Below are 24415 nucleotides of genomic sequence, written 5' to 3'. Positions count from 1 at the left end.
TGTAGGATACGACAATGTCAACTCCAGCTTTCGCGATAGCTATACAGAAGCAGGACTCAAACGCCGAACCACCTTGATCCATCGTGCTTTGCAATGGTTATCGTGACAGGAGTGCAACTCCAGACCCGTTCATGATCCTGAAGATTCCAGAAAACGAAGAAGTAGACAGACATGAAGATGGAGGTGAAAGGAGAAGCGATGCGTCATATGCGAAGCACCTTTTGTCTATAAAAATCTTCGGCTACCTAGATCTTCCACAACCGGCCACTTCGATATTTCAACTAACAGCGCACCATCTCAATATGCTCAACCGTCAGATTAGCAGGGACAAAAGAGGGAAGATTGTAGTGCGCCTAGGCGGTCTAAATGACATCAGGCTCGGCGCTCCTGCACACCCACCTACCTTTACGCCACCTATTGTCACCCCATATGAAAAGCTCGAATCGAGTGTTGCGGATTACACATTCGAACAGTACAAAGCCGCCAACCTCAACATCGACCAGCAACACGATATCATCGGCAAGCTCCGCAATGAGCTTCCTATCATCGACCGCGACGAAGTCGACGATACGCTTCTGCGTTCGATGGCACAGCAGTTCGAGCTCGCAATTTTCCCAATATGTAAGATGATGCATGTCGACCCCCTAGCCGTGAAGCGCATGTTCGATAACCAGTTCCGCATGGCGTATGGACCAGAGGTAGAGGCGGAGGTATTAGCAAAGCTAGGCTTGTGTCGCTTAGAAGACATCGAGAAAGCTGTCACTGCAGTGAAAACAGGGATGGTCACCAAAGAAGACATCGAGCACAGTGCGACCAATGTGGAAGAAAGCTCAATAAGGCAGGAGAGAGACATGGTTGCCACTCCTCCACCGAAGAAGAAAGCGAGGATGGCACCGCCCAACAACACACAGAAGGATCTCAAGGCTCACATTGCAAGGAGAAGGCGTGCGCATCGTGGGTGCAAGATCTTGACGCTGCGCTCGGTAGTTGTGTCGCAGAAGTGGGAGGTCTTGAGTAGTGTGTCGTAGCTGGCCCACACGGGCAGTAGTGGAGGTAGTGACACCTTGACCAAAGGCTGGGTACTGGAATGATGATTTGTTTTTGAGCTGGCGCGCGTCGTGGACGGGCTGGACGAGGGATGATACGCCAATGCTGCGCATAGAGCAATACTACGAGCGAGTACTGCATCATCGCAAGCACTCTTAGAATCTGGTGGAACACTTTTATGCAATGAAATGTTCGAACGATCATTGCGAAGCTCGTGAAGCTAGCTGGAGACCTCAGAATTTCGACGCGTGACGTCACGCGGTTATCGATCGAGGTAGCACTAACCTACGACGACGCGCTTTTCGCGCAGATCTACAATGACGTCTTCTAACGGACAATTTGATTTACGAGGTTATCAGCCATCATTGAACTTCTCTGGTGCAAGCGACCCACTTCAGGACGGATCTCCTCCGGTGGGTGGACTACCCGGGTACCTAGGTAGCGACCTGAGGAAGTTGCTCCGATCGTCTTGACGCGTCCGATCCTGAAGGCGCCGCCACGTGGCCCGCATCTGGCTGATCAGGGCAGCCTTATTGGAGACTCCACCAATGTTTCGGGGAGTGGCTCTGCATCGACATTGTTGTGGGTCGCAACGGGCCGTCACGAGTCGTGTGCGCTAAAATTTCCCCGCCGTTTACAACCTCGTACCCGCCATGTCAGAAACTGGTATTCTCTTGCATCAATCACAGATTGGAAGGATCAAAGACTGAACCCACTACTTCCCCTCTCCAATCTACTCACACCATGTCGGGTCTCAACGAGTCACAAATCTTTCTCGCCAAGTACCACTTATACAAGAAAGCCACTTCTACAATCGCAGGATGGATTGCCGAAACCGCCGCTTCCATCGGCTTCGATGTCAAAACGAAAGACCAAAAACAGCAGAAGCCGAAATCGAAATCGAAAAAGGGTGCGAAGGGGAGAGGCAAACAGAAAGCGACAGGTGGAAGCAGTAGCACAGTGTATCAACTTGGAGTGTCAGATTTCGTACCAATGGCAGAAGCGATCGCAAAAGCTGGAGAACAAGCAGAATCCGAGATCATGGTTCCCGTTGCTTTATGCCGGCACTTCAGTCGCGCCATTCAGACACGTCGAAAAGTATCTCAGTGGTACAAGGCGAGAGTCAATGGAGATACGAAAAGTGATCTGAGGCACGAATACTTATCAAGGTTCTTGAGGACACCTTCGCATCTCTCAAACCGTTTCTCGGAACGGGCGGACCAGAACCTGCACGAAACAACGTTTCCGATACTACTACGTCGGGCTTGTCGTCTCGTAATCGCTTTGCGGGATTGACCGTCGACGAGCTTGCAGCGGTAGCCGATGAGGAAGACATCGCTGAAGACACACTTTCCGAATTTTCCGGAGTCAAGCTTGAGGAAGTCGAGGAGGACAAAGAAGACGACTTCTGGGTTGCTGTTGCGCTCATGCTACAGGAGCAGCAAGACATGAGAGAGATGGTACGTGAGAACTGGGAGAAATACAAGAGCGGTGAAGTCGACCTGGTTGTGGCGGCCATGACCACGGATACTGCTATCAAACTTGCTCAGGGTGCTGAAGCGAAGTTTGACCTGTTAGTAACGCGACCAAAGAAATATTCACAGACTGAATATCCGGTTTGGACACTCTCCGCTGTTCTCTTCTACAACAACCACGAAGATATGCACCAATGGCCCCTCGAGGAGATTGCGAAGCCTTCTGCCAAGCTTGGAGTTACAGCCGATGCCCAGAGTGAAGCGCACTTTGACTTTTGGCCAGTATTCGCTGGCTTGAAATTTTATCTCCACAAACACATTACTAAGACGAACTCGATTCCACAAGTAGTTCCCAAGGACTTCGGTAATGCCAACATCTACAGTCGAACGTTGAGAGCGATCGAACTCGCGCAAGTCATGCGGATCATTGCAAAAGCAGTTAAACGCCCGGCACTCCTAGACATGGTCTCTAGAGGTCTTTTGGACATGCTTAGCGAGCACACTGTCCCAATGTGGCTTACATATGGTGTTCAGCTCCATTTTGATTCGCAAGACATCTTGGGCGAAAGAACTCACCGACCACATGTTGAACTTCAGGTCTACCTGAACCACTTGATCGGATCGCAGCGGGAAACTATAGAGGAATGGGAGGATCCAATGATGCCAAAAGAAGTCCAGTATGAATGTTACAATCCTCTCAAAGAGGCATACAATGAGATGGTAAGTTGTGCGTGTACGAAATCCATCAGAAAGGTACACTAACTTTGTATCTTCACCTCTGCAGAGTGTATGGGCGAACTATGATGGGTCTAACAAACAATGGGAAAGGCTCAAGAAAGATCCAAAAGTGGGTGGGCATCCAATCTTCAGGAAATTGAAGAGCGAGCCTTTCTACCTGTATAGACACAATCCTCTGCTTTGCGGTATGATGAAGTACCACTTTCTGGTCCACTGGCACGCGGCTGGCATATCACATGAAGCAACCTCATGTTCTATCCTTTTCATTGCCCATGTTTACATGGGCACACAGCTGAGAAACCCTTCCGATCCAGTATGGCCCGACATGGAGTTCATGCTCTTCAGCCAAGATCCCCGATACCTGTTACTCGAAAGGCCGCCCGAGTCTCCTGAGGAAGCGCGGACACTCTTCGATATAGCTACTGGTCAGCCCACTCTCAAGCAAGTGGGTTCATATGCTCTCGACCGTTTGAACTTCAGCGATGAGTTTCTAGGCAAGCCTAGATATGATCCAAATAGCAAGACACGGTCGTTCAGAGATGCAAGCGTGTTTGGGGATTCTGTCTACTTGCCACGCGGTGCAGTTGCCTCCTGGATCAATAAAAAACCTGGCGGAGCTTTCAACGGTAAAATCGATACCATTGCAAAGGCACTTCTTGCGGCATCATCTCCCGATGCAACTCGTGGCCGTCTCGCTCGCGCAATGCAAGCTTCCCAGGAGAAGCAGGGAATGAAACTAGAACCGTTGAACGGAAAAGAAGGGCTGACTCCTATTGCCATCTTGCAACATTTTGCTTTCTGGCTGCAGGCCGACATGCCAGACCTTTGGTTCAACGGAGCGTTGATGCAGCGGCAATGCTCGCATACATGGAAAGCCATCTACAAAGCGCTCGAGCGTGACCCAGCTTGGGACAGCTTCTTTTCAAAATTCGAACAGTCGGCGCAACAGGCAGCAAACGCCATCATCTCCACGTCCGTGATCGAAGGAAATTACCCTCGCTTCATGGACATAGCGCGCAATGCAATGCTTGAATATCTAAAGCAGCAAGACAGCGGGCTGGGATGCCCGCGAAGCGAGGTAAGCTTGATAGATATGGTGAAGTACCACAAGAGAGCCGTAAGATTGCTTACAGATGATGGACCCCTAAGTATCGACAATTTGTACAAAGGTTGGACGGCAGAGCAGAAACAACAGAAGAAGGATGCATTCGCGGACGCTGTCACACAGACTGAGGACATGACTGGAAATGCCGATTTAGAGGCGATGTTCAAGGCTCAGGCGCTCAAATCGATCATGGGTCGCGCTCTGGGAGGTGCGAACGAGGAATGCATGGTGATGTAATGGGTATTGATAGACATTATCGAATTATCAGCGCAACTAAGTGTCGCATCGATTGTTGGAGCGCCTGAAATGTCTCACGTTCTCTAGCATCCGAGCAGTCTAGATCGTGACTCTAATTTGGGGATGTTGTCAAGCGTCATTGGTGAGGCAGCACCCTGGGACTAGCCGGTTCGGGACGGCTGCCTGAAGCTAATATATACTAGGGAGTACTGACCATCGCCTATGGCTATTTGAGATGGCATATAAGACTCACGAAAAGACAACAATTCACACACATCACCAAGCCTTTCTACATTGTTCTACATTGTTTTCTCATCGCTCATACAATATCATCGAAACGCGCTACCAGTAATACATTATTACCATTTCAACACGATGGCGCCGATTGCAAGCCCTCTGCACATCACCAATTTGACGGACGGGGAAACAATTCATCAGGTACATTACAGTTCCTGGGTTGACAGGCTAAGACTAACACATATCACAGCGCTGTCTCTTGGTCACAGGTACCTTTACGCTTCCCGTCGCTGAAGGCAGTTACATCCATGTCGCCACTAAAGGTGCCAACAACGCCCAATCGTTTCCCGAGCAGACGTGGCCGATAGCAGGTGGTAACTTCAAGGCTCTTGTCATGCTCTCTCCAGGGCAGAATATCCTCGAATTTGCATACGTCTGCAATGACTGCCTCGAACACACCATCGAGATGAATGTCAACTACATTCCGCTCTTGCAATGTCCACCTCTTCATCTCGCCATAATGGTTGCCGCAGACTCACCATGCATCATCGACTGCCCACATTCAAAGGCCGCTGGGATTTCTTCGGCGCACTCAGACCTCGACGCAGCGATCGCCAAGGTCCGCATGGCGGCTTATATGTGGCAAGCTATGACTGCGGAAGACCTGAGGCTGCAAGGAGCTGGACGCCGATCGTTCAGGTTGGATGAAGAATGGACGGCTGACACGATCAGCCGTGATTTTCTCAATGCGCAAGTTGACGGGGCTCTCGATGGCGAGGGTGCCATGCGATCGACCGCCAAAGTCAACATCATTCGCTCTTCTAGAACTGTCAAAGAAATCCGAGATAAGGAGGTTGCACAGCAGAATCCTTCTGCCCGTCGCAACAATGGCTTGTTCGACTACTTTCTGGAAGCGCTCAAGGAAAGGGGAGGACCATTTGCTTCTGAGGCACATCCCATCGTTGCTGGATTGATTCTCGACTCACACTACAATGTCTCGCAGAAGCTGATCCTCGGACACGCAGCTTTGGGTTGCCACAACCCCGACGGAATCTCGCTGGGCATGTTCGGTAGCCATCTGGCCTACTCCTGGCCGCGCTTCCTAGAGGAAGTCACAGGTTGTCTTACAGACATCCGTAAACCTGGAGACAAGGTAGGTGATGACAACGGAGAGTGCAATACCATGTGGGAAGCATGCGCCATTGGCCAAGGCGCTTTCCTCCATGAAGTCGGCCATGCACTTGGATCGCCTCATCGTTCAGGCATCATGGAGCGCGGATATGCGCAAGACTGGCCCAAGAACTTTCTCCCCAAGACCGCGTATTCTGGTCGCCTCAAGGCAGAAGGCGTACTTGTCGACCCTCATAGCACACCTAACAAAGCCCGTTGGAATCTAGCTGATGCGCTCTCCTTCCGCATGCTGCCTCATTTCCGCCTTCCCACCGATCCCATAATCAGCGACGAAGAACGCCATGCATCTCCCGAGGCCTACGCTGAGCAAATCGATGATGAAAGGCCATCAAAACTCGTCATTGGCTCAAGCAGCGGTATCGTACGCATCACCTTCAACCACACAGAGACAACCCAACCCCTTGGCTGGATTCACAACGCACCGAAGCGCATGGAGTACATGGAATCTGATCTTGAAGAGCGCTTTGACCGATCTAAACCCCTACAACTCAACATCCTCGCCTACAACGGCAAGGAAACCAGCATCGGCAACGTATGGAAGGTTCTCGCCAACAAAACGTTCATCCGCATCCCAGGCTCCAATATTCGACTCGTAAAGCGCCTAGCCTTCCCTGATGAGTCCAACAACGCTCGTCGATATGAATGGGCACAGCTCCTCCACGAGAAGGGCAAAGATGGAAAAGTGCACCGCGCCGTGTCCATCGATCTCAGAGTAGGATGTCTATGGGACGGAGGTGTGGTGAAGTATGCAGATGGCCACACAAGCCATTGGGGACCTATGCGTACATATGGCAGCAAACACCATTTCGGTGGTCATGCTTCTGAGAAGCTACGCCTCCCCGAAGGAGTGGAGATTACTTCTATCGAAGTCAACCCTAGGGATGGTGTAAGGATGCATCTCAGCAATGGCACAAGCGCGGGCGAGCTCAACACGAGGCATCACTCGGAGATTGTGAAGTTGACGCCTAGCCCTAATGAGGTTATTGTGGGATTCTTCGGCAAGAGTGAGAGGGGTGGAGGCTTTTGTGGCGTTGAGGAGTTTGGAATTATTACTGTGCAGAGAGATGTGGGGATTGCTGGACTGCCAGAAACTGTGTGGGATATGGATGAGTTGAAGAATACGAGTGGGATGGAAGGGGATGAGGTACGTGAGCATTACAATCTTGCTCTTCCTTTGATCGCATATAGAAGGATGCTAACATGGGATTGCAGGACGATAATCATTACGACCATAATGAAGATGACGAAGACGAAGAGATGGACTACGAAGATGACGAATAGCTTTAGTCTTGCTTCTTGGGTATTTTCTTTAGAAAGTTTCTGTATTATTGTTATAGTAGGATCCTATATCATGATGGCATATCTAGCTAGCGGTGAGCACCACTCTGGCACCTTCTAGTCCCTCGGCCTTTGCCTCAACAACAATCTCTCCACTAGCACCCGCTTCGCTCCTTACAATAGCTAACGCCATTCCGCTAAAGGCATTCCTCGTCGATTCTGGGAACGGCCTCATATCTGTTGGATCACCGTTGTCTGTAGCAACAATAACGCCCTGCCCAGACGTGACCTCGAAATTAATCTCGTCGGCCGCATCAGGAACCACGATACCGTTCTCATCGAGCACAGACACAGTAATGAACGAGAGATCATAGCCATCACCAGCGATCGTTGTGCGGTCTGCAGTCACGTTGAGTGTCGTAGCGGAACCAGCTGTGAACTGCGATGCCCTAGCCCATTCCTCGCCGTTCTTGTATGCGACAACGCTGATATTTCCAGGGCGGTATTGTACCCCATCCCAACGGATTCTGTAATCGTACTTACCCTTGGATTGGCGGCCAGCTGAGATGCCGTTGACGAACAGCTCCGCCTCGTCACCTGATGTGTGGACATGGACGGGTGTGATCTCGCCGATACGGTCTTCAGAAAATGTCCAATGTGGGAGGATGTGTGCCATCGGGAAGTCTGGTCGCCAGCGGGCTTGGTAGAGGAAGAAGCGGTCCTTCTTGAAACCAGCGAGATCGATGATGCCGAAGTAGGAGCTACGACTTTCGTTGGCATAAGGTGTAGGCTCACCGATGTAATCGAAGCCAGTCCAGACAAATTCGCCAGCAACGTAGGGGTGCCTGTCTTGCTGCTCAAAGACCTTGTCGGGTGATGCGGCCCACTCTGGGGCATAAAGATCGTAAGAGCTTACGATGTTGGTCTCTGGATCTCCACCTTCCAATGGCCCGCCACCGACGATAGCACTCTTGTTTGCAGTAACAGGGAAGAGATATTTGCCGCGGGTGCTGAGGGTAGATGCTGACTCAGTACTCCAGATCATCTTCTCTGGGAAGGCTTCTTTGAAACCGGGGAAACTTGCTACCCAGGAGTCTCCTTTGCCCTCACCCTGATAGTTGAGACCAACGATATCGATGACGGCAGCAATCTCCGTGTCGGCGTCAGCCTCATTCATGCCGATAGTCACTTGGCGCGTTGAGTCTTCTTCACGGACGATATTCTGGAGTGTCCTTCCAGTCTCGGTACCGGTGGAGTTGGATTGCTCGGGAAGCTCGTTACCCACACTCCATGAGATGATAGAGGGGTGATTACGGTCACGACGAATGAATGAGCGAGTGTCTGGCTCATGCCATTCTTGGAAGATGCGATGGAAGTCGTTCTCAGTCTTGGGGAAGTTCCAAGTATCGAAGATCTCATCCATAACTAGAAGGCCATACTGGTCGGCAAGGTCGAGAAATTCAGGTGCGGGTGGGTTGTGCGACGTTCGAAGTGCGTTGTTGCCCATCTCTTGTAGAATCTGGATCTGACGCTCTGCAGCTCTTGTGTTGAATGCTGCTCCAAGAGCGCCCAAGTCGTGATGGTTGCAAGACCCTTGAATGTAGATACGCTCACCGTTGATGAGAACACCCTGGTTAGGGTCGTACCCAACGGAGCGGATGCCAAAGACGGTCTCATAGCTGTCCACCGCCTGACCCGCGACCGAGACGGTAGAGATAGCGACATACTCGTTCGGTGTCTGGCTGGGTGGTGGTCCCCAGAGCTTGGGATTTGCAACGGTGACTGATCCTTGTACTGATTGCTTTGCATGGCCTGCTACATCTGCGTTCGCTGATGAGAATGTTGCGACAGCATCGCCTGTTGCTTGCTTGGAGGCTGCATCACGCTCAAAGACTTCCGTAACTACCTCAACGTGCTGGCTGCTGTTACCCTTGTTTTCGACCTCAATTGTTATCTCAACAGTGGCTTCTGCGTCTGAGATGCTTGGGGTAGTGACGTAGGTTCCCCACTGTCCAACGTGAACTGGGTTAACCGTGACGAGCCAAACGTTGCGATAGATTCCAGCGCCTGGGTACCAACGCGACGAGTCTAGCTTGTTGTCCAGACGAATAGCTAGAGTGTTGTCTCCAGTCTTGGCATATGGAGTGAGGTCGAGGCGGAAAGAGTTGTAACCGTAAGGCCATCCACCAACGAGTTGACCGTTCAACCATACCGCAGCATACGACATGGCGCCATCAACATCGAGAAAGACAGACTTCCCAGACTGTAGGGTCTCGGCATCCATGGAGAGCGTACGTCGGTACCATCCGATACCATTGATTGGCAGTTTACCAAGACCTCCATCAACGCCAGGGGCATCAAAGGTGCCGGAAATGGCCCAGTCGTGAGGAAGGGCGACAGCCTCCCACTCTGCGTCATCGAAACTGGAAGAGACATAGCTGATATTGGCGCCTGGAGCAGGAGCAGATGGCCGCTCGTACTTTTGTCCGGTGATGAAGTCGTTCGCACAAGGCAAAATCCACGGCCTCAGGCCCTCGTAGCTCAGGCCATCTGGATCCGAGGTGAAGCGCTCAAAACGCCAGTCAGCATTGAGTGACGTGCGTTGGCGACCAGATGTCTGAGATTGTCTTTTCGCGACCACACGAGAGGCTGCGACATCGACGTAGTTCGATAATATAACGCCCACGAGCAACAAGCTGTACGAGTTGTACAGTGTCCGAAGGAAGCCCGTCATCACGACGAACAATAACAGGCTGAAATAAATGCCAGCTTCAGACAAGGTTCATCTGATAAGCAGACGGAACGATGAGCTCGCTGAGAGTCAATGGCAAGCGTGAAACTTGGAGTCGATCGTTACACAGCTGATTTGTATACGAACAGAAATATGTGATGTGATAGAGCAGCACCACGGGTTATCTCCCTCCGTATCATGCGCATGTCTCGTCATGGTCGGAAAAATGAACCTATGCTACCGTCTGGGCAGTACATACACCGCTGCCCGTGCAATGTTTCTTGCAGTTTATTAGCCTGCACAGGTACTTCCCCACCATGCAAAGTGCGGGGTGGCTGTCTTGGCTATACTTGGCTGCTGGCTTGAACGATGTTGCACCGGATGATGTATCCACTTTTCATGGGGAAGCTTTCATGTTGAGCGCGGAATGATGATCCTGGAGGCTGGGAGATGAGCTTCGAATGTAATGACGTCGTTGGCTATGCCGGATGGGGCTGTCGTTCCGCTTGCTGTCTCCTCATCGTTCCGCATGTGGGGTCCGCCAGTTCAGCGAGCACCCAAATACTATCAGATGTTTAGAAAAACATAATTGTATAGAGTCTAAGATATACAGCAACCGTTGCCGAGCTGGCAACACCACTGATAAGGATACAGATCGAAAAAGCAAGCAAATTACCCGAAACATGACGTAACGAAAGGTATTCTTAGCATTGTGCGGCAGTACAAACTTTCGGAATCAACAAGAAAACCAATAACAATGGAATGCATCAACGTTGAATCTCGGTAACATTCCCGTTAGGCGACTTCGAATCATGAATCTGGTCAGTATAGTCATTATGGCCCATGTACGGCTCGGCGAGCATGGGTGCTGCAGGTCCTCCTACTGCATTATACCTCTTGCGCCTACGAAAGAAGCTGTAACATGAAGAGTTAGTACTTGAATTGGTATCGTGGCGCTCATAGAATGTCAAACTTACATGATAGCCCCAATGATGGCAGCCAGCAAGGGCAGAACTAGTCCGACGCAGATACCGATAATGACCTTGTTGCTGACACCGCCAGTAGTTCCATCAAGACCGTGATTCTCCTCACTAGGTGGCGCAACGTACGGTACTGGGCTACCAGTAATGGTCTTCATCGATCTGACCTGGGGACCAAATTCTTTGGTAGCCTTGACTTTTTCGAGCATAGTTTCCGGCCAGACAGCACTCTCGCCTGAAGAAACCACGAGAGTTCTTGTAATTGTTGCCCTTGTGGAGATTTGCTCGGAATTCGGACACATAGCAGTCGCCGTGTTCCTACAACCTACACCTGTAGTAACAGTCGAAGTAGTGTGAGTTACAAGATCCTGTCGTTTCTCAGCAACGGTGGGAGTAACCTGCGGCGGCTTGCTAGTAGCTCCGACAGCGCATGCCTCAGCGAGTGTTGTAGTGAAGATTGCTGTGGTTGCGCTTGCAACTGGACCATAGGTCATGTTATCACTCAGGACCGGCAGATCAACCACGATAGATGCGCCGGCCAAGGCACCCAGCGCAAAGTTGTATTCTTGAACGACCTTGAGCTTACATTCATCGTCTTCGGGTACGTAGCTGATATTGGTCACAAATTCCGCAACATTGGCGAAAAGAGCGAGTTCTACTCCCGCGTTGACCTCAAAACCTACAGAGTCGGCAAAAAGGTCAGCAATTCCAGGTAGTTCCGGTGGGCCAACTTCGACACCGCAGTGCACTCCGACTCGAAGAATAGCAGCGATAGAAACGCTGGCACTGACTAGCGTAACAGGTAGAAACTCGAATTGACCGCCGTTGCTGTTAGTATTGTCAGCGGAAGATTTACAACGGTTGAAGGCGATGTAAACATCGATGCAATAATATAGATAACAAGTGTTACTCACAAGATCATGTTTGAGACAGTGTTGCCAAACATGGTAATGTCCATTGCGACACCATCATCAAGCTTAACGTGGAATCCACTGCTTATATCGATCTGCCCGTCAACCTCCAAGATAAGATCAACTTGAAGTGTCACACCGAGCGTCAATGATGGGCCGACTGAGATCCCTACTGGAGTGTTGGAAGTGTACAGGTTGATCTCGTAGGCAGCTCCACCCGTAAGAACAGTGTCGATCTCTAGGTAGAGCTCCATACCGTCGAATTGAAAGCGTAAGTTTGCGTCCTCGATCTCGGGCACATCAATGTCGAATGCGAATGGAAAAGTTGGGAAAGTGAAGTCTTTCGCATCCAAACCGTCTTTCAGGTTATCGTAGACAGAATCGGTGTAGTTGTATAAGTAATCTACGAATTTGTCGGCAAATTCGATGGTTTCGTTTTTAACGTCGTCGACTACGCCACCGATGAGTTCGCTGGCGTTTAAGTTGTCTCCAATAGTAAGTTCGGCCTTAGCATTCCCTTTGACATAGCACGTCTTGCATGTGACTGTGATGCCAGCCTTGAGCTCCAGGTTGGTGGTTTGATTTTCGTCAGAATACGATTCTTCCACTTCGCTACACAAGGAATGTTAGCTGCGGTTACGTTCAAGAAGCTAGATTTGCGTTTCTGGGATATTTACACTGATAGTAGGGTAGCGCCATCCCAGCTCCTCGCCAAAGGTAGATCAGCTGTATAAGGTTCGCGTTCTTCCAGGCTGGCCACAGCTAGACCTCGCCTTATAGCACGCCAGGTATCCTCTACGGTGTGACCAGGAGCATTGCGGACTTGGATGGCAGAATCGAGTATTGCAGCTGCAGCACTAGCCCAGAGTACTGCACAGGATACAAGAAGGGTGCGAAGAACTGCCATTGGATCAAGAAGAAGATCAGTACCAAGGGGTACAAGATCAGGATGAGAATGGCCGGGTCAAGGTAAGCAAAGCGTGAGAGTTGCTGTCATTGACACAAGATCAAGCCTTCTCACTTATACATTTACATCTACCCATCTCAGAGTACTTTCAGGTGTGTACCGTTTAACAGCACGAGACTTTGCGGCGTAGCACGGGCGGGGGCGGAATATGCGGGATGGAACCGAATACGCTTCAGTGCACTACTCCGCCATCAACACCATACCAGATGCGGCGATCAAGTAGGGTATAGCATCCTTCGGACTTGGATCGACTAGGCTGAGGTGCTCCTGGGACGATAATCGACCCCTACTTTGTAATCCTGAGAACTTTTCGGTAACGAGACATGCAGGCTGGGATACATTCCCTGTAGTATTGGCACTCTGCTACTGGCACATACACAAGGCGGAGCATGATCTGAGCAGTGAGCAAGAGCCAAATCCGGCGGATTTAGAGCCAAGGACTGAGTACGATAAAGGCATGCAATTTACCGTTGTGGTGAGACTGTGGATGAACTCTAGCTGCACGCTCGACCTCAGCCTTGTGGCCATAACATGCAGATACGGTCGAGCAGTGTCGATATGCGGCCACGTCTCGGCCCCTAAAAGAATACTAATCCCGCGGACGGATAAGAGAGACTGGCGCAGATAGTGTCCGTATACTATTTATGGGAACACAACTTCTCGAGGTTGAAACTCTCAAGCCCTCCGGTGCATAGCCTGAGTGACATGCCACACCTACCCCGCAGTAGGTAGCTGTATGGCGTTGTTGCAATGGTTTCTCTTCCCCTGCCTAGACATGGTCCAGTTTGCGGCGCAGTAGACGCATGGTACATATTTTCAGAACACTGCAGCTCGTGAGTGACACCATCGCGTTTCGAGTTGATGGCTTTGCAGCATCTTTCCATGGGTTGAATCCATGGCATAGAACACGGAACAGATAAGGAGCAAATCCTTGTTCTGTTCTCATTCCAGGTTGTGTGATCTTTGGTATGCCTTACAGCTAGAGGCAATAGTACGCTATTCTCGGTAGTGACGGACAGCGCAAGAGGTAACAATGTTCTTTTCTGGTTGCATATTCGATGTAGTGATTAATGAGACAAAACATGCAAAGTGTATCATGCGACACGAAGAACGAAGAAGAGAGATTGGCGAAGATGATGGTAGATGAGATGTTAGATAGAAGACCAAGTCGTGGGAGCTGCTGGCAAACGCAGCTTCCCCAGACCCATGCGAGCGCGCCTTTCAACGCTAACCCCATCAACTCAGGGTCCCTTGGCGCCCGAACGTCACCTGCTGGGTGTCGCGTTGAAACAGCCACGAACCAGAAATCAGCCTTGGAGATACCTGCAGCACTCTGTTAATCCCTCGAAAAAGATCAATACGGTCTCCGACGACGCGATACTTCACTCCCAGCCACACTGCCCTCGCAACTCGAAGCAACCAAAAGAAGCCGGAGGCGCATAGCGTAACCATGTCGCAAGCCTACGAGCGCGAGCAACAGAACAACTCTCGACTGGATGAGCTGGCCTCCAAAGTCTCGGCACTCCGGGGCGTCACAATAGACATCTATGATAACGCACGTGATCAACATGTCATCGACAGCACAGTACGTCCCCCTAGACCCAACGCTAAGAACATACCTTCATTCCTACGAGCTTGAGCGGGACGGTCCAACTCTCACTATGTTACCCCACCATCCCTCTGCTACTACCCTGCTCGCTCTTTTCTAATATCACTTACTCTACGGATACATCCAAAACACTACTGACATCTCAATCACAGTCTGATACATTCTCCTCCTTCTCCACAACCCTCAAAGGCTCCGCAACACGCCTGACGCGCATGGCATCGTCGGGAAACAAAGTAGCCATCTTCAAGTTATCAGGCATAATAATAGCGACTGTGGTGGTTCTATACTGGATATGGCATTTGATCTTTTAAAGTCGCAGTTTGCCTCACAATATCATTCGGCCAGGGCAGATGATGTTTCTCAGCAACGGCTCGATGTCAAGCGCAGCTACGTGAGTTGTGTAAGTCACCACGGAACAGAACGCGATGACGGGCACGTAAGATATCAGACAACTGAGCGGATGGGACTGTGATGGCTTGGTGTATGGGTCGGGCTTCCGAACAGGGGGGAAGCGTATTGGGTACCAGCATATGCGGCGTTTGGGAGCATTTCCACGCACAGGGTATGAGTGTTTATTGTTGTTTCGATTCAGCGGTCTATAAACATCACTATGTACACTATGTACATTACGCTCTAATTCCATACTCGCTTTTGGATCATCTTCAGCAAGACGTGCATTAAAGTACATAAGACGCAACGATCGCCAAGCCAGAGGGCATCTATTATGCGCAGCTCTTACTCCCAGACGTTCGAAAAGAGGTCATCGCTGCCGCCTCCGAATCCTCCTGCAGGCTTACTTTGAGTAGTCGTGGTGTGTGTAGAAGTGGTTGTCTGCGTCGTGGTAGTGGGCGCAGCACTGCTCCAACCCCCAAAGTCATCGTCTTGTGTTACCTGTGGTGCACCCCAGCCAGGAGTGGTGGGCTGAGCATGCGATGTGGTAGTTGTTGCTGCTGGTTGGCTAGGGGCAGAAGAACCCCAGACATCATTGCTACCCCAGGCGTCCATGTTAGAAAATCCTGAGTAGTTTACAGCCGCGGGCGCGGGAGCAGCCTTGGGAGCAGGTGCCGGTGCAGGCGAAGAGAGGTTGAAGGTCGAGCTTGCAGGAGGTGATGCTAGTGGTGGGGAGGTGACCCTCGGTGCAGGGGCCGGCGCAGATGGCATGGATAGGTCAAGCAAATCGTTCATACCGCTTGCTGCGGGGGCTGCAGGCTTAGATGGAGCGGGCGAAGAGAAAGCGCTGAAATCAGACAAGCCACCTGAAGGGCTCATGGTACGAATGTGCGACTGGTTCTGTGGAGCAGGCTTAGAATCGAAGAAGTTGCCCCCACCACCGAACATGTTTGATGAAGATGTGGAGGGCGGTGACTTTGCACTCGAAAAGCTATCGAGACCAGAGAACGGCGAGGGCTTGGGTGCCGGAGCGGCGTTGAAGGACAGGCTGCTGAATGCATCGTTCATGCCACCAAAGGCCGATTGTGACGGCGATGCCGGTCCCTGCGGAGACGCCAATCCACCGAAAGAGTCTTGACGTGCATGCTGCTGTGGTTGGGGCGGAGCTGCGGGCTTCGAGGCATATAGCGACAAAATCGACTGCTTGAGGTCCGGTCTTGATGGTGCCGCAGCAGCGGGCCCTGTGCTGGAGGGACGAGAGGGTGCTGCAGACGATGATCCACCAAGAAAGTCCAATCCTAACAATGAATCCCCTGCTTTGTTCTGCTTTGGTGGTGCTGGCTCTGCCTTTGGAGGCGCCCTCGCTGCGACTGGTGGTCCGGTGCTCGGTCGCTGAGGAACAGGATCGTCGCCAAACAAGTCGATGGCTGGCTGAGGCTGTGCCTGTCTTTGTGGGGGAGGAGGCTGGCTGGAGCTCTGGGCTAGGCGTTGTGATGCTGAGCGTTCTATTTGGACCTTCTCCTGAACCTTCTTCAATGGCTACGTCTGTTGTTAGCTCTTGTCCTGATAAAATCGCTACCCTATTTAACTCACCACATCGTCGTCGTCTGCTTCTAAAGTAGAAGGATCCGGCATGGGTCCGTCCATGACCCAGCGCTTCGACTCGTACTTTGTGCGGATAAAGTTCTCAATCTTTGCCTCCGACGGCACATGGCCAGGCGCCAGTTTTGACTCCCAGTACTTGTTCGCTCGCGCATTTCCCCATTTCAGTACGCTCTGGAGTTGTTCGTCGGTCCAGGTATCAAGATCGACTGACTTGACTTTACTGATATGTGTTCCCATACCACGGTGGATTCCCGAACATCGAATGCAGATGAAGACGCCCAAGTTCCAGCTGGCCCATCGTGGGTCTGCAGCGACCATTAGCGAAGGCGCATAATACTGAAGGCCCAGTAAACATACGCTTGTTCCTCTTGCAGTCTGAGCAAGTCTTGTTGCCCTCAAGCTTCACCAAGTTCTTGAGCGTCGCACGATTCTGTTCCGCCCGATCAGCGGCAGGGTTGGGCCGTCGCGACATTGTGGGGTAGACGGTCGTATGCGGAGACTGTGTTCGGAGTGCGTAAGCCTAGTCGTATTTCAACGCGTGTGTCTGGAAGAGGAGAGCAGTATATCGCGAGGGCACGTGTCAATCGAGGGTGGAATTGGGCGAGTGGGGTTAGGTCGTTTCGTTCGTGCCTGCCCAACCGTTTGATGTTTCTTACCCATGACGCTCGGCTTGGCATTCCGTACCGCCATCTCACATGCCAGGGGCTTGCTTTTCGGTGGAATGGTGTGTGTCTTGGATCATCATGTATGAAAAGCAGAATAGTTCATCGCTTCTATATAAGGTCGTATTCGACCGACAAGGACAACCCTGCTAGGGCTGAATGCTTGATGCTTGGGAACTCCTGACCCCGGGTATCACAATGGTGGTATGCTATAGTATGTTACATGCGTCGACCGCCAGAAAGCTTGCTGTATGCAATGCAGTTGTAGGACTCAAGCGGGACGAAATCTCCAGTCGTCCCAGTCCTCGTCGTCGTCAGACTCGCTCTCCCCGTCTTCTTCAGCGGAAGGAGATGGTTGGACACCATCGTCCTCTGCCTTCATTATCCCACCAGAGGTAGAGCGAAGAGCCTCCCTCTGTTGGCGTAGCCGCTTGACTCTCTCTTCGAGACCTTCCATCTCCTCGAATTCATCTTCCAGTGCCCGCGCGGCATCTTCCTTCTCGCCCTCCATCTCCTCATCCCGTTTCGCCCGTTGTGCGCTCTGGTCCTCACGCGCTTGTGCGGCAATCTCTGCGGCTGTCATGGGCGCAGCTTCAATGACAGCGCCCGAGTAGGCTATTTTGGTGGGCGGAGGTGACGCGGGTTTCGCAGCGTTCATCTCGTTCAAGAAGGCATCGAGCTCCGCTTGAGCAGTAGCATCGAGTGGCGGCTCAGCCGGCTTTGGTGGTTCTGATGGCTTGGTGTCTTGTATTGGCGCGCTCTCCTGGGCTGTGGCTTCCGGCGCGACCTCTTCCTCATCTTTCGCAGCCCCAGCATCGAAGAAACCCGCTGGCACACCGGCCTCCTCCTCTGTTCGCGTGCGTTTCCTCTCCTCGACCGTGTCATCCGCAGCTTTGCGCTTTTTGGACGTGGGTGCAGTCGCAGGAGCTGCCGATTGCTTTTGGGGCTTTTGCGCCTGTTGCCGTGCTGCGCGCTGTTGTCGCAAAAGAGCTCGTGCGTCGGCCATGTTGATTCGGATGATATTCGGTCTGAAGATGAGTCTGTATGTGTCGCCGCAAACGCGTGTACAGTTTAATTCCACCGATGTTCTTGTTGAGATTCTGGCGCTTCTCCAACAGCTCCGAGCATCCAGCCCAGCCGGCAGCCGCGCAAAGGGTCCACAGCTCGCTAGTGGCAAGGATTACGGCAGCCAAGACATGGGCAAAACGATGTGTCAAAGCTCCACCTCCTCACTGACACCACTCAGTCCGACACCACACGACACATTGCGACTCGGCCTCGCAGTCCTTTCACCTCCCACTGCTATTTCCACAGTGCGCTCACGATCAAGCGCATGCATTGAGCTTCCATCACCCCAAGTTGTCGTCTCTCTCGCGCCCTCACATCGCGTGGCACCGGCTCCGCACTCGGCAGGTACGCGCAAGAGGCAGTTGCGACTTATAATCGGCAGTCGCACGACGCATCGCGCCTTCTGTCTGTACAATTAGGCAGGAGCGACCGTTCGCACTCGTTTACTAGTTAGAGACCGGTTCATACGGCGTGTCCGTGGACCCGCAGTGCGACGCGCAAGGCAGGATTAGGGCTTTCGTAGAGACTTTTTGAATCTTGTTTCGCACATAGCATAAGCTGCACTCGTGGTATCGTCTATATTGAGCCCATCACCCGTGTCCTACACCATGGCCGGTAAGCAGACACCATCTACGCGACTCCGTTCCATGAAGCCACCAAGTCGCGCCCCTCATGGCACCAGCACCACCACGCGCGCGCCCATCCCCAAACCTCACGCTGATACTGATGCTGATACTGCCACTACAGACGAGATTCGACGCTCTGGCCGCGCCAACAAGGGCCACCACACCAAGAATCAAGATGCGCTCGACGAGCCCTCCCCCGCTCCCAAGGCCAAGGCAGCAGCAGCAGCAGCAGCACCGCCAGCCTCGGAGACAAAGAAAGGACAGGCACAAACCAAGAAGGGACAAGCAAAGACACAACCACAACGGGCACAATCAACGCAGTCCGCTGAAAACGATGACGATGAGGAGGAGGAAGATGCTATCATCCGCTGTGTATGCGGTGACCAGCGCGACATCCGTGGACGCCAGATGATCTGCTGCGACAAATGTGAGGCCTGGCAACACAACAAGTGCTTGGGCCTACCCGAAGGCGACTTCTGGGAAGGCAAGAACTACTACTGCGAGCAGTGCAAGCCCGAAGATCATGTCGAGCTTCTTGCTGCCATGGCGCGCGGGGAGAGACCATGGGCGCGCAAGAAGGGCTCCAAGCCGAAGCCCCGCCCCAGCGACGTCAAGCAGGAAGCCGTCTCGGAGAAGGCGAGCACACCGCAGGCCTCGGCGACCCCCTCGCAAACCGCTCCAGCTCCTGTCGAGACTCCCACGTCTACGCCCGCTCCGGTAGCTGAACCCACGCCAGAAGCTTCCAATGGACATGCCGAGCCCAAGGTATATTACCACCATCCAACTAGACGTTCAAAAACTCACATACTTCAGCAGGAAAACAAGAGTCAGCCACAATCGCCTGTCGGCGAGAAGCGCCGCCACGAGCCTGCCACCGAAAAGGCAAACGCCAGCAAGAAGCGTAGAAAGTCTAGTCACCACGAGAGCAAGCCTGCTCCCCAATCAACTCCAGTTGGTGACATCGATGCGCTGCCGCAAAATCAGAAGGCTGTCGCAGAGAAACTCCGTGATACCCTGGCACCATTGATTAGCACCGCCTCCGACTCTAGGGGATACCGCATACCTGACGGCCAGACAGCCAAGTCTCTCGCCACCAAGCTCACTCTTCAAATGAGCCACGCTGCTTTTGAGCTCTACGGTGAGCCCACAGGTTCATCTTCGCCATACTTTATCAAAATGCGGGCCATTATGTTCAATGTCAAGAAGAACACGGTCCTTGTAGATCGCCTCCTATCTGGAAGTCTGAAGGCCGATGACCTTGTGAGCATGGAGGCGGAGGAGATGGCGAGCGAAGACAAGCAACGCGAGTACGCCGCCATGCGCGAAGCGGCTGAGAAGCAGATGATCTTAACCGAGGAGACTGGACCACGACTACGCAAGACACACAAGGGCGAAGAGCTTGTTGGCGAAGACACCTTCGAGAATGACCATGATGACTTCAAGCAGCCCAGTCTTCGCGAGCGCGAGAGCATCACCGAGGACACAGCCATGCAGTCACCTATCGGAACACGCCCACCAGAGAGTCCTGCAGGCGCACGACCATCTACTGGGAATGACGCTTCGCAGGCCGAGCATGCACGACGGGCATCGGCCAATTTTGATATCAACTCTGTCTTCGACAAGGTCAGATCGCCGCAGCATGATCAGCAGACATTCCTTCAGCGTCGCCAGAGTTCGATGCATATGCAAGACAAGCCTCAAGCCGCCGTGGATGACGCGGACGTTGATCGTTTGCTCAAGGACGAGGACAACGATGTAGAAATGTCAGGTTATTCCTCGGACCCGACAGTGTGCTGGCAAGGATCTATCAACATGCAGTCAATGGAACCCTTTGACGCTGTTGCTAGATTCGTCGCTGGTGGAGATTTTGGTCAAATTGTGCCTTGGGAGAAGCTGCTGACCAACATTGTGGCGATTCAAGGACGCATCGAAAGTACCAAGGGTAACGATTACATCCAGAACATCGGACACACCGAAAGCCATGAGGTGTCGATCCTTGCTATCAGTCCCGTCACCACGGACGGGCGCACGATCATGGACCATCTGTACGAATACTTCCACTCGCGTGGCAGATGGGGTGTAGTACATGTTGAAGGTAACGACATACTGCGCGACCTCTATGTCATTCCTATCGAAGAGGGTGGCAGCAACCTGCCGCCCTTCATTGATATGCTTGAATACTGCACGATCGAGACGCCCCGCAAGGAACACATGTTGGTACTCGCCATGGTTGCTAAGTTGCCCGAGGTCAAACCTCAGCTTCCTCCTACCCAGCACTTCGAACGATACCCAGAACAAGATATCGCAGCTGGTCAAGCTCCTCAGCCCGTTCTCAACAACGGTCCATCTCCATTCGCCAACCCTCATGCTCCGCAAATGTCGCCTGTCAGTGCTGCCTATCCACAGGGCCAGTACGGCAACCCATTCGCCGCGCCGCCTGCGAATATGGTCCCTATTCAACAACCGACGCCGCCTATCAACGCACCGCCACACCATCAGATACCCAAGGCACTTGAGATTCTTGGTCCGTACATCGATTCACCTGTCATCGTTACCATTCTTGGCTCCAGCCTGTCTCAGAACTCGGCGGTCTCGGAACTACAGATGCTCAACCTCAGGCACATTGTCGAAACTGTACCTGAAGCACGCGACAACATAACGGTGCTTACAAACCACTTGCGCTCAAAGAACGAGTCAAATGGGCAACAACAGGCACAGCCATCTGGACCCCCTTAGAAAGTGGCTGCGGAAATGCTGGTCATGTTGACGCTTTTCAACATTGAACTTGGGTGAATGGGACGCGGAGGACTTCAGATGCGGTGTTTCGCGGCGCTTGGATCATACACATTTTTCTGAAGTAAGGCCGGGGCTTGGGTATTGGCGGCGGGCGGTCGGGGCGGCGCTCTGTTTTTCTTGTATTAGATACCCACATGTGGTGTAAACTGTGTTTGTGCGATGAGAGCGGAGCGGTTTTTACCCTTCGTTACCTCATTGCTTGCTTACTTGTACGCTCATTGCTTCTTATGTTCACAAATATTACACGCTGTTCTTTACACGATTTCACATGCAACGTACATCAACCAACCGTGGCACTGCAAGCGCAATATCAGGCGTCCAGCTCTCGCATTGTCGTCCTTCAATCTCATCCTCTTGTAAGCCGTGCGATAAGCGAGATTGACAGTTCACTGCAATCTATACTTTTTCTTCCGTGTTCCTTTTCTTACTAGATGCAGTAATCGTAGTCCCCCCTCCTTCGTCTACCCTTGTCTTCGCATCCTCATATCTCGCTCTCTTATGATGACACATGAAAACTTCTTTTCCCCGCTACGGGTCTGTCTGCAGTCAGACTTTTTCCTTAATCCGGTGATATGCGTGCATCCGTGTCAATGGCGTAACTCTGCAGATGCATCCATAATCTTCACTTCCCTCGTGAAGTATTTGGCGCGGAATTTTGAGTGCCCTGGCTCTGGACGGCGGCATGGACGGCGTACCCGTTAATGTGGTGGAAGGATGGAAGGAATCCACATGTCTTTCCTGAATTACTCTATACGGTATATCGAATCTGTTGAGTCGCGTTGAAAAAGAAGGCAGCATATGTGGTGTAACAGCCAAAGTTATCGGGTTCTTGTGCAATATGTACTTGCTGCACAAACCCCATGTGACGGGGGTGCTGTCGGTTCTGCGTGTTGAGGAACGAGAATCGATACCTTTCACTCGACTTACTGTATACGGTATATTGAGTCTGTTGAGTTGCGTTGGAAAAGAAGGCGGCATATGTGGTGTGACAACCAAAGTTGTCGGGTTCTTGTGCAACAAGCAAATATTGCACAGAGAAAATCGACACCTTTCACTCAACTTACTGCATACGGTATATTGAGCACCTCGATACGAGGGGTGGAAGGAACGTTGCGGAGGAACACGCAAGCCCTGTACGACTGTTGTGTTCATTCGATGCTGGAAGGCGATATCTCCGGAGGCAGACAACACCTAGAATCAACACTTTGCCCGGGAGTTTCTCAATCAAGTAAATTTGGCGGGGTTAGTTTGATGACTGCAGATGTTGTACTCTGATGCAGGCTACAGTACATGCAGTACGCGGTCTGTGGTTACACAGCATTGAGTGACAAGCAATCGACGGTCAGTGTAGAAGTTACCAGATATGGCATTTTCTGTCTGCAGCTCGTGGTTACACAGCATTGGGTGATAAGCAATAGATGGTCAATGTGGGAGTTACTAGATATGGTGTCTTCCGTCTGCAGCTCGCTGGACTGGGGGCAGAGTCCTTGCCGTGATCGATGGTCAATGAGAACTTGCTTGATACAGTATTCTCTCCCTGTGACCAATTTCTACAGATATCGGGGGCACTTGTCTGACGTGGTACCCCCTCTGATCGACTTCAAAGCCAGCTCCCTTTCACGACTCAATTCGACGCGGCGTCGGGGCACCGGGTCGTTACCATGAGCTGCGATCAATGGCTTTCAAAAGGTTACCCAATGCGGTATCTAGCCATGTCGAAGAGTTTCGATTGGCCTTACGCAGACAGAAAATTGGGATCGGAATTCTGCTAGATCGTGTAGTATTTACTTAGTGGATTTGGTAATTACTAAAAATCGGCCATCATCGATGGCTTTCGGCAAATTTCCCGACGCGGTAGCTAGGAAAGTGGGGCGACCAATTAAAAGACTCTGTGCGGTCCTCGCTCCACTGAACACACATGGGCACCCTTTGTGTGTCGCACCCGAAACGCCGGCACCACTTCACATGCCACCACACTTCATGTGTAGCTATCGTACAAGCAAACGAAAGTTGGGCGGTGTCCCTTGTGTTTTCTGCCTCATGCAATTTCTGCTGACGACACGCATCTCGAATTCGCCACCCTACCTTTGGCATTTCTAGGCATGCCTTCCTACTTGATATCCAGGCATGACGATATGTGGAATCTAAGCGCAGAAAGTATTCCAAATGAGAGACCAACATCGCCAAGATAACACCAGCATTAGATTGAGAATGAGAACGAGAGTGAGAATACGAGCGCAGTCATCAACGCACGTCGCAACAAGTACTACATGCGGCAGTGGAACTACATATCCGTACCCGACAACAACGCGAGACCGAGCACTATTATCCACACATTTCACAGCAAATACTACATGCAGTAAGAGGAGATGATGGGATCCCAAGTTCTGTACGAGATAACAAATGCGCACACCGATTCGGTGCGGAGCTTGCCGTGTGCGGCAGTGAATGCGAATCCGAGTAGGGCACGGTGCTACCCATCCTACACACGCTATGGTGGTCGAGACACAACTAGCACTTACTTGTCAGCAAAGAGCACCACCGTTTGAGGTAGGGGATGCGAATGCGAGTGCAGTCATCGATGGATTTGAAATAATTACTGCTCGCGACGTTTGTGTTTTGTAAGGCGAAGCTAGTGTCGTTGTACATGTGAGCCAAGATGGTTATTTATTTCCCGAAACATGGATCTCCTAGATGGTAATACGAACGCGATTGCAGTGATCGATGGACGATGGATTTTTTACTGCTTACGGCACGCTTGG

At 51.8% G+C, this 24415-nt stretch overlaps 7 protein-coding genes across 7 annotated transcripts; 3 read left to right on the top strand and 4 right to left on the bottom strand.

The window, feature by feature from the left end:
- Positions 1–302: 302 nt before the first annotated feature.
- Positions 303–7311, top strand: GT037_008361 (uncharacterized protein; the record flags this gene model as incomplete). The annotated part of the gene is made up of 7 exons (XM_038933408.1): positions 303–983; positions 1576–2169; positions 2217–3242; positions 3307–4573; positions 4952–5040; positions 5090–7174; positions 7243–7311. 7 exons carry the CDS (start codon positions 303–305, stop codon positions 7309–7311), a joined length of 5811 nt encoding a protein of 1936 aa, XP_038784073.1.
- An 82-nt stretch (positions 7312–7393) lies between these two features.
- On the bottom strand, positions 7394–10042 carry GT037_008360 (glycoside hydrolase family 2 protein; the record flags this gene model as incomplete). The annotated part of the gene is made up of 1 exon (XM_038933407.1): positions 7394–10042. One exon carries the CDS (start codon positions 10040–10042, stop codon positions 7394–7396), a length of 2649 nt encoding a protein of 882 aa, XP_038784072.1.
- A 764-nt stretch (positions 10043–10806) lies between these two features.
- Positions 10807–13709, bottom strand: GT037_008359 (uncharacterized protein; the record flags this gene model as incomplete). The annotated part of the gene is made up of 5 exons (XM_038933406.1): positions 10807–10954; positions 11017–11847; positions 11934–12542; positions 12608–12800; positions 13616–13709. 5 exons carry the CDS (start codon positions 13707–13709, stop codon positions 10807–10809), a joined length of 1875 nt encoding a protein of 624 aa, XP_038784071.1.
- A 638-nt stretch (positions 13710–14347) lies between these two features.
- On the top strand, positions 14348–14817 carry GT037_008358 (uncharacterized protein; the record flags this gene model as incomplete). The annotated part of the gene is made up of 2 exons (XM_038933405.1): positions 14348–14482; positions 14659–14817. 2 exons carry the CDS (start codon positions 14348–14350, stop codon positions 14815–14817), a joined length of 294 nt encoding a protein of 97 aa, XP_038784070.1.
- Positions 14818–15241: 424 nt separating this feature from the next.
- On the bottom strand, positions 15242–16973 carry GT037_008357 (stromal membrane-associated protein; the record flags this gene model as incomplete). Its single annotated transcript, XM_038933404.1, has 3 exons — positions 15242–16435; positions 16490–16806; positions 16859–16973. The coding sequence occupies 3 exons, from the start codon at positions 16971–16973 to the stop codon at positions 15242–15244; spliced, it is 1626 nt and encodes a 541-aa protein (XP_038784069.1).
- A 461-nt stretch (positions 16974–17434) lies between these two features.
- GT037_008356 (uncharacterized protein) lies at positions 17435–18169 on the bottom strand (the record flags this gene model as incomplete). The annotated part of the gene is made up of 1 exon (XM_038933403.1): positions 17435–18169. The coding sequence occupies one exon, from the start codon at positions 18167–18169 to the stop codon at positions 17435–17437; it is 735 nt and encodes a 244-aa protein (XP_038784068.1).
- A 670-nt stretch (positions 18170–18839) lies between these two features.
- On the top strand, positions 18840–21593 carry GT037_008355 (phd finger domain-containing protein; the record flags this gene model as incomplete). Its single annotated transcript, XM_038933402.1, has 2 exons — positions 18840–19622; positions 19671–21593. 2 exons carry the CDS (start codon positions 18840–18842, stop codon positions 21591–21593), a joined length of 2706 nt encoding a protein of 901 aa, XP_038784067.1.
- Positions 21594–24415: the final 2822 nt, after the last annotated feature.

Source organism: Alternaria burnsii (genome assembly GCF_013036055.1).
Source record: "Alternaria burnsii strain CBS107.38 chromosome Unknown 753, whole genome shotgun sequence".
NCBI classification, from domain to species: Eukaryota; Fungi; Ascomycota; class Dothideomycetes; order Pleosporales; family Pleosporaceae; genus Alternaria; species Alternaria burnsii.
Note: the sequence above shows the minus strand (reverse complement) of the source record. Positions and strands in the feature narration are given on the sequence as shown.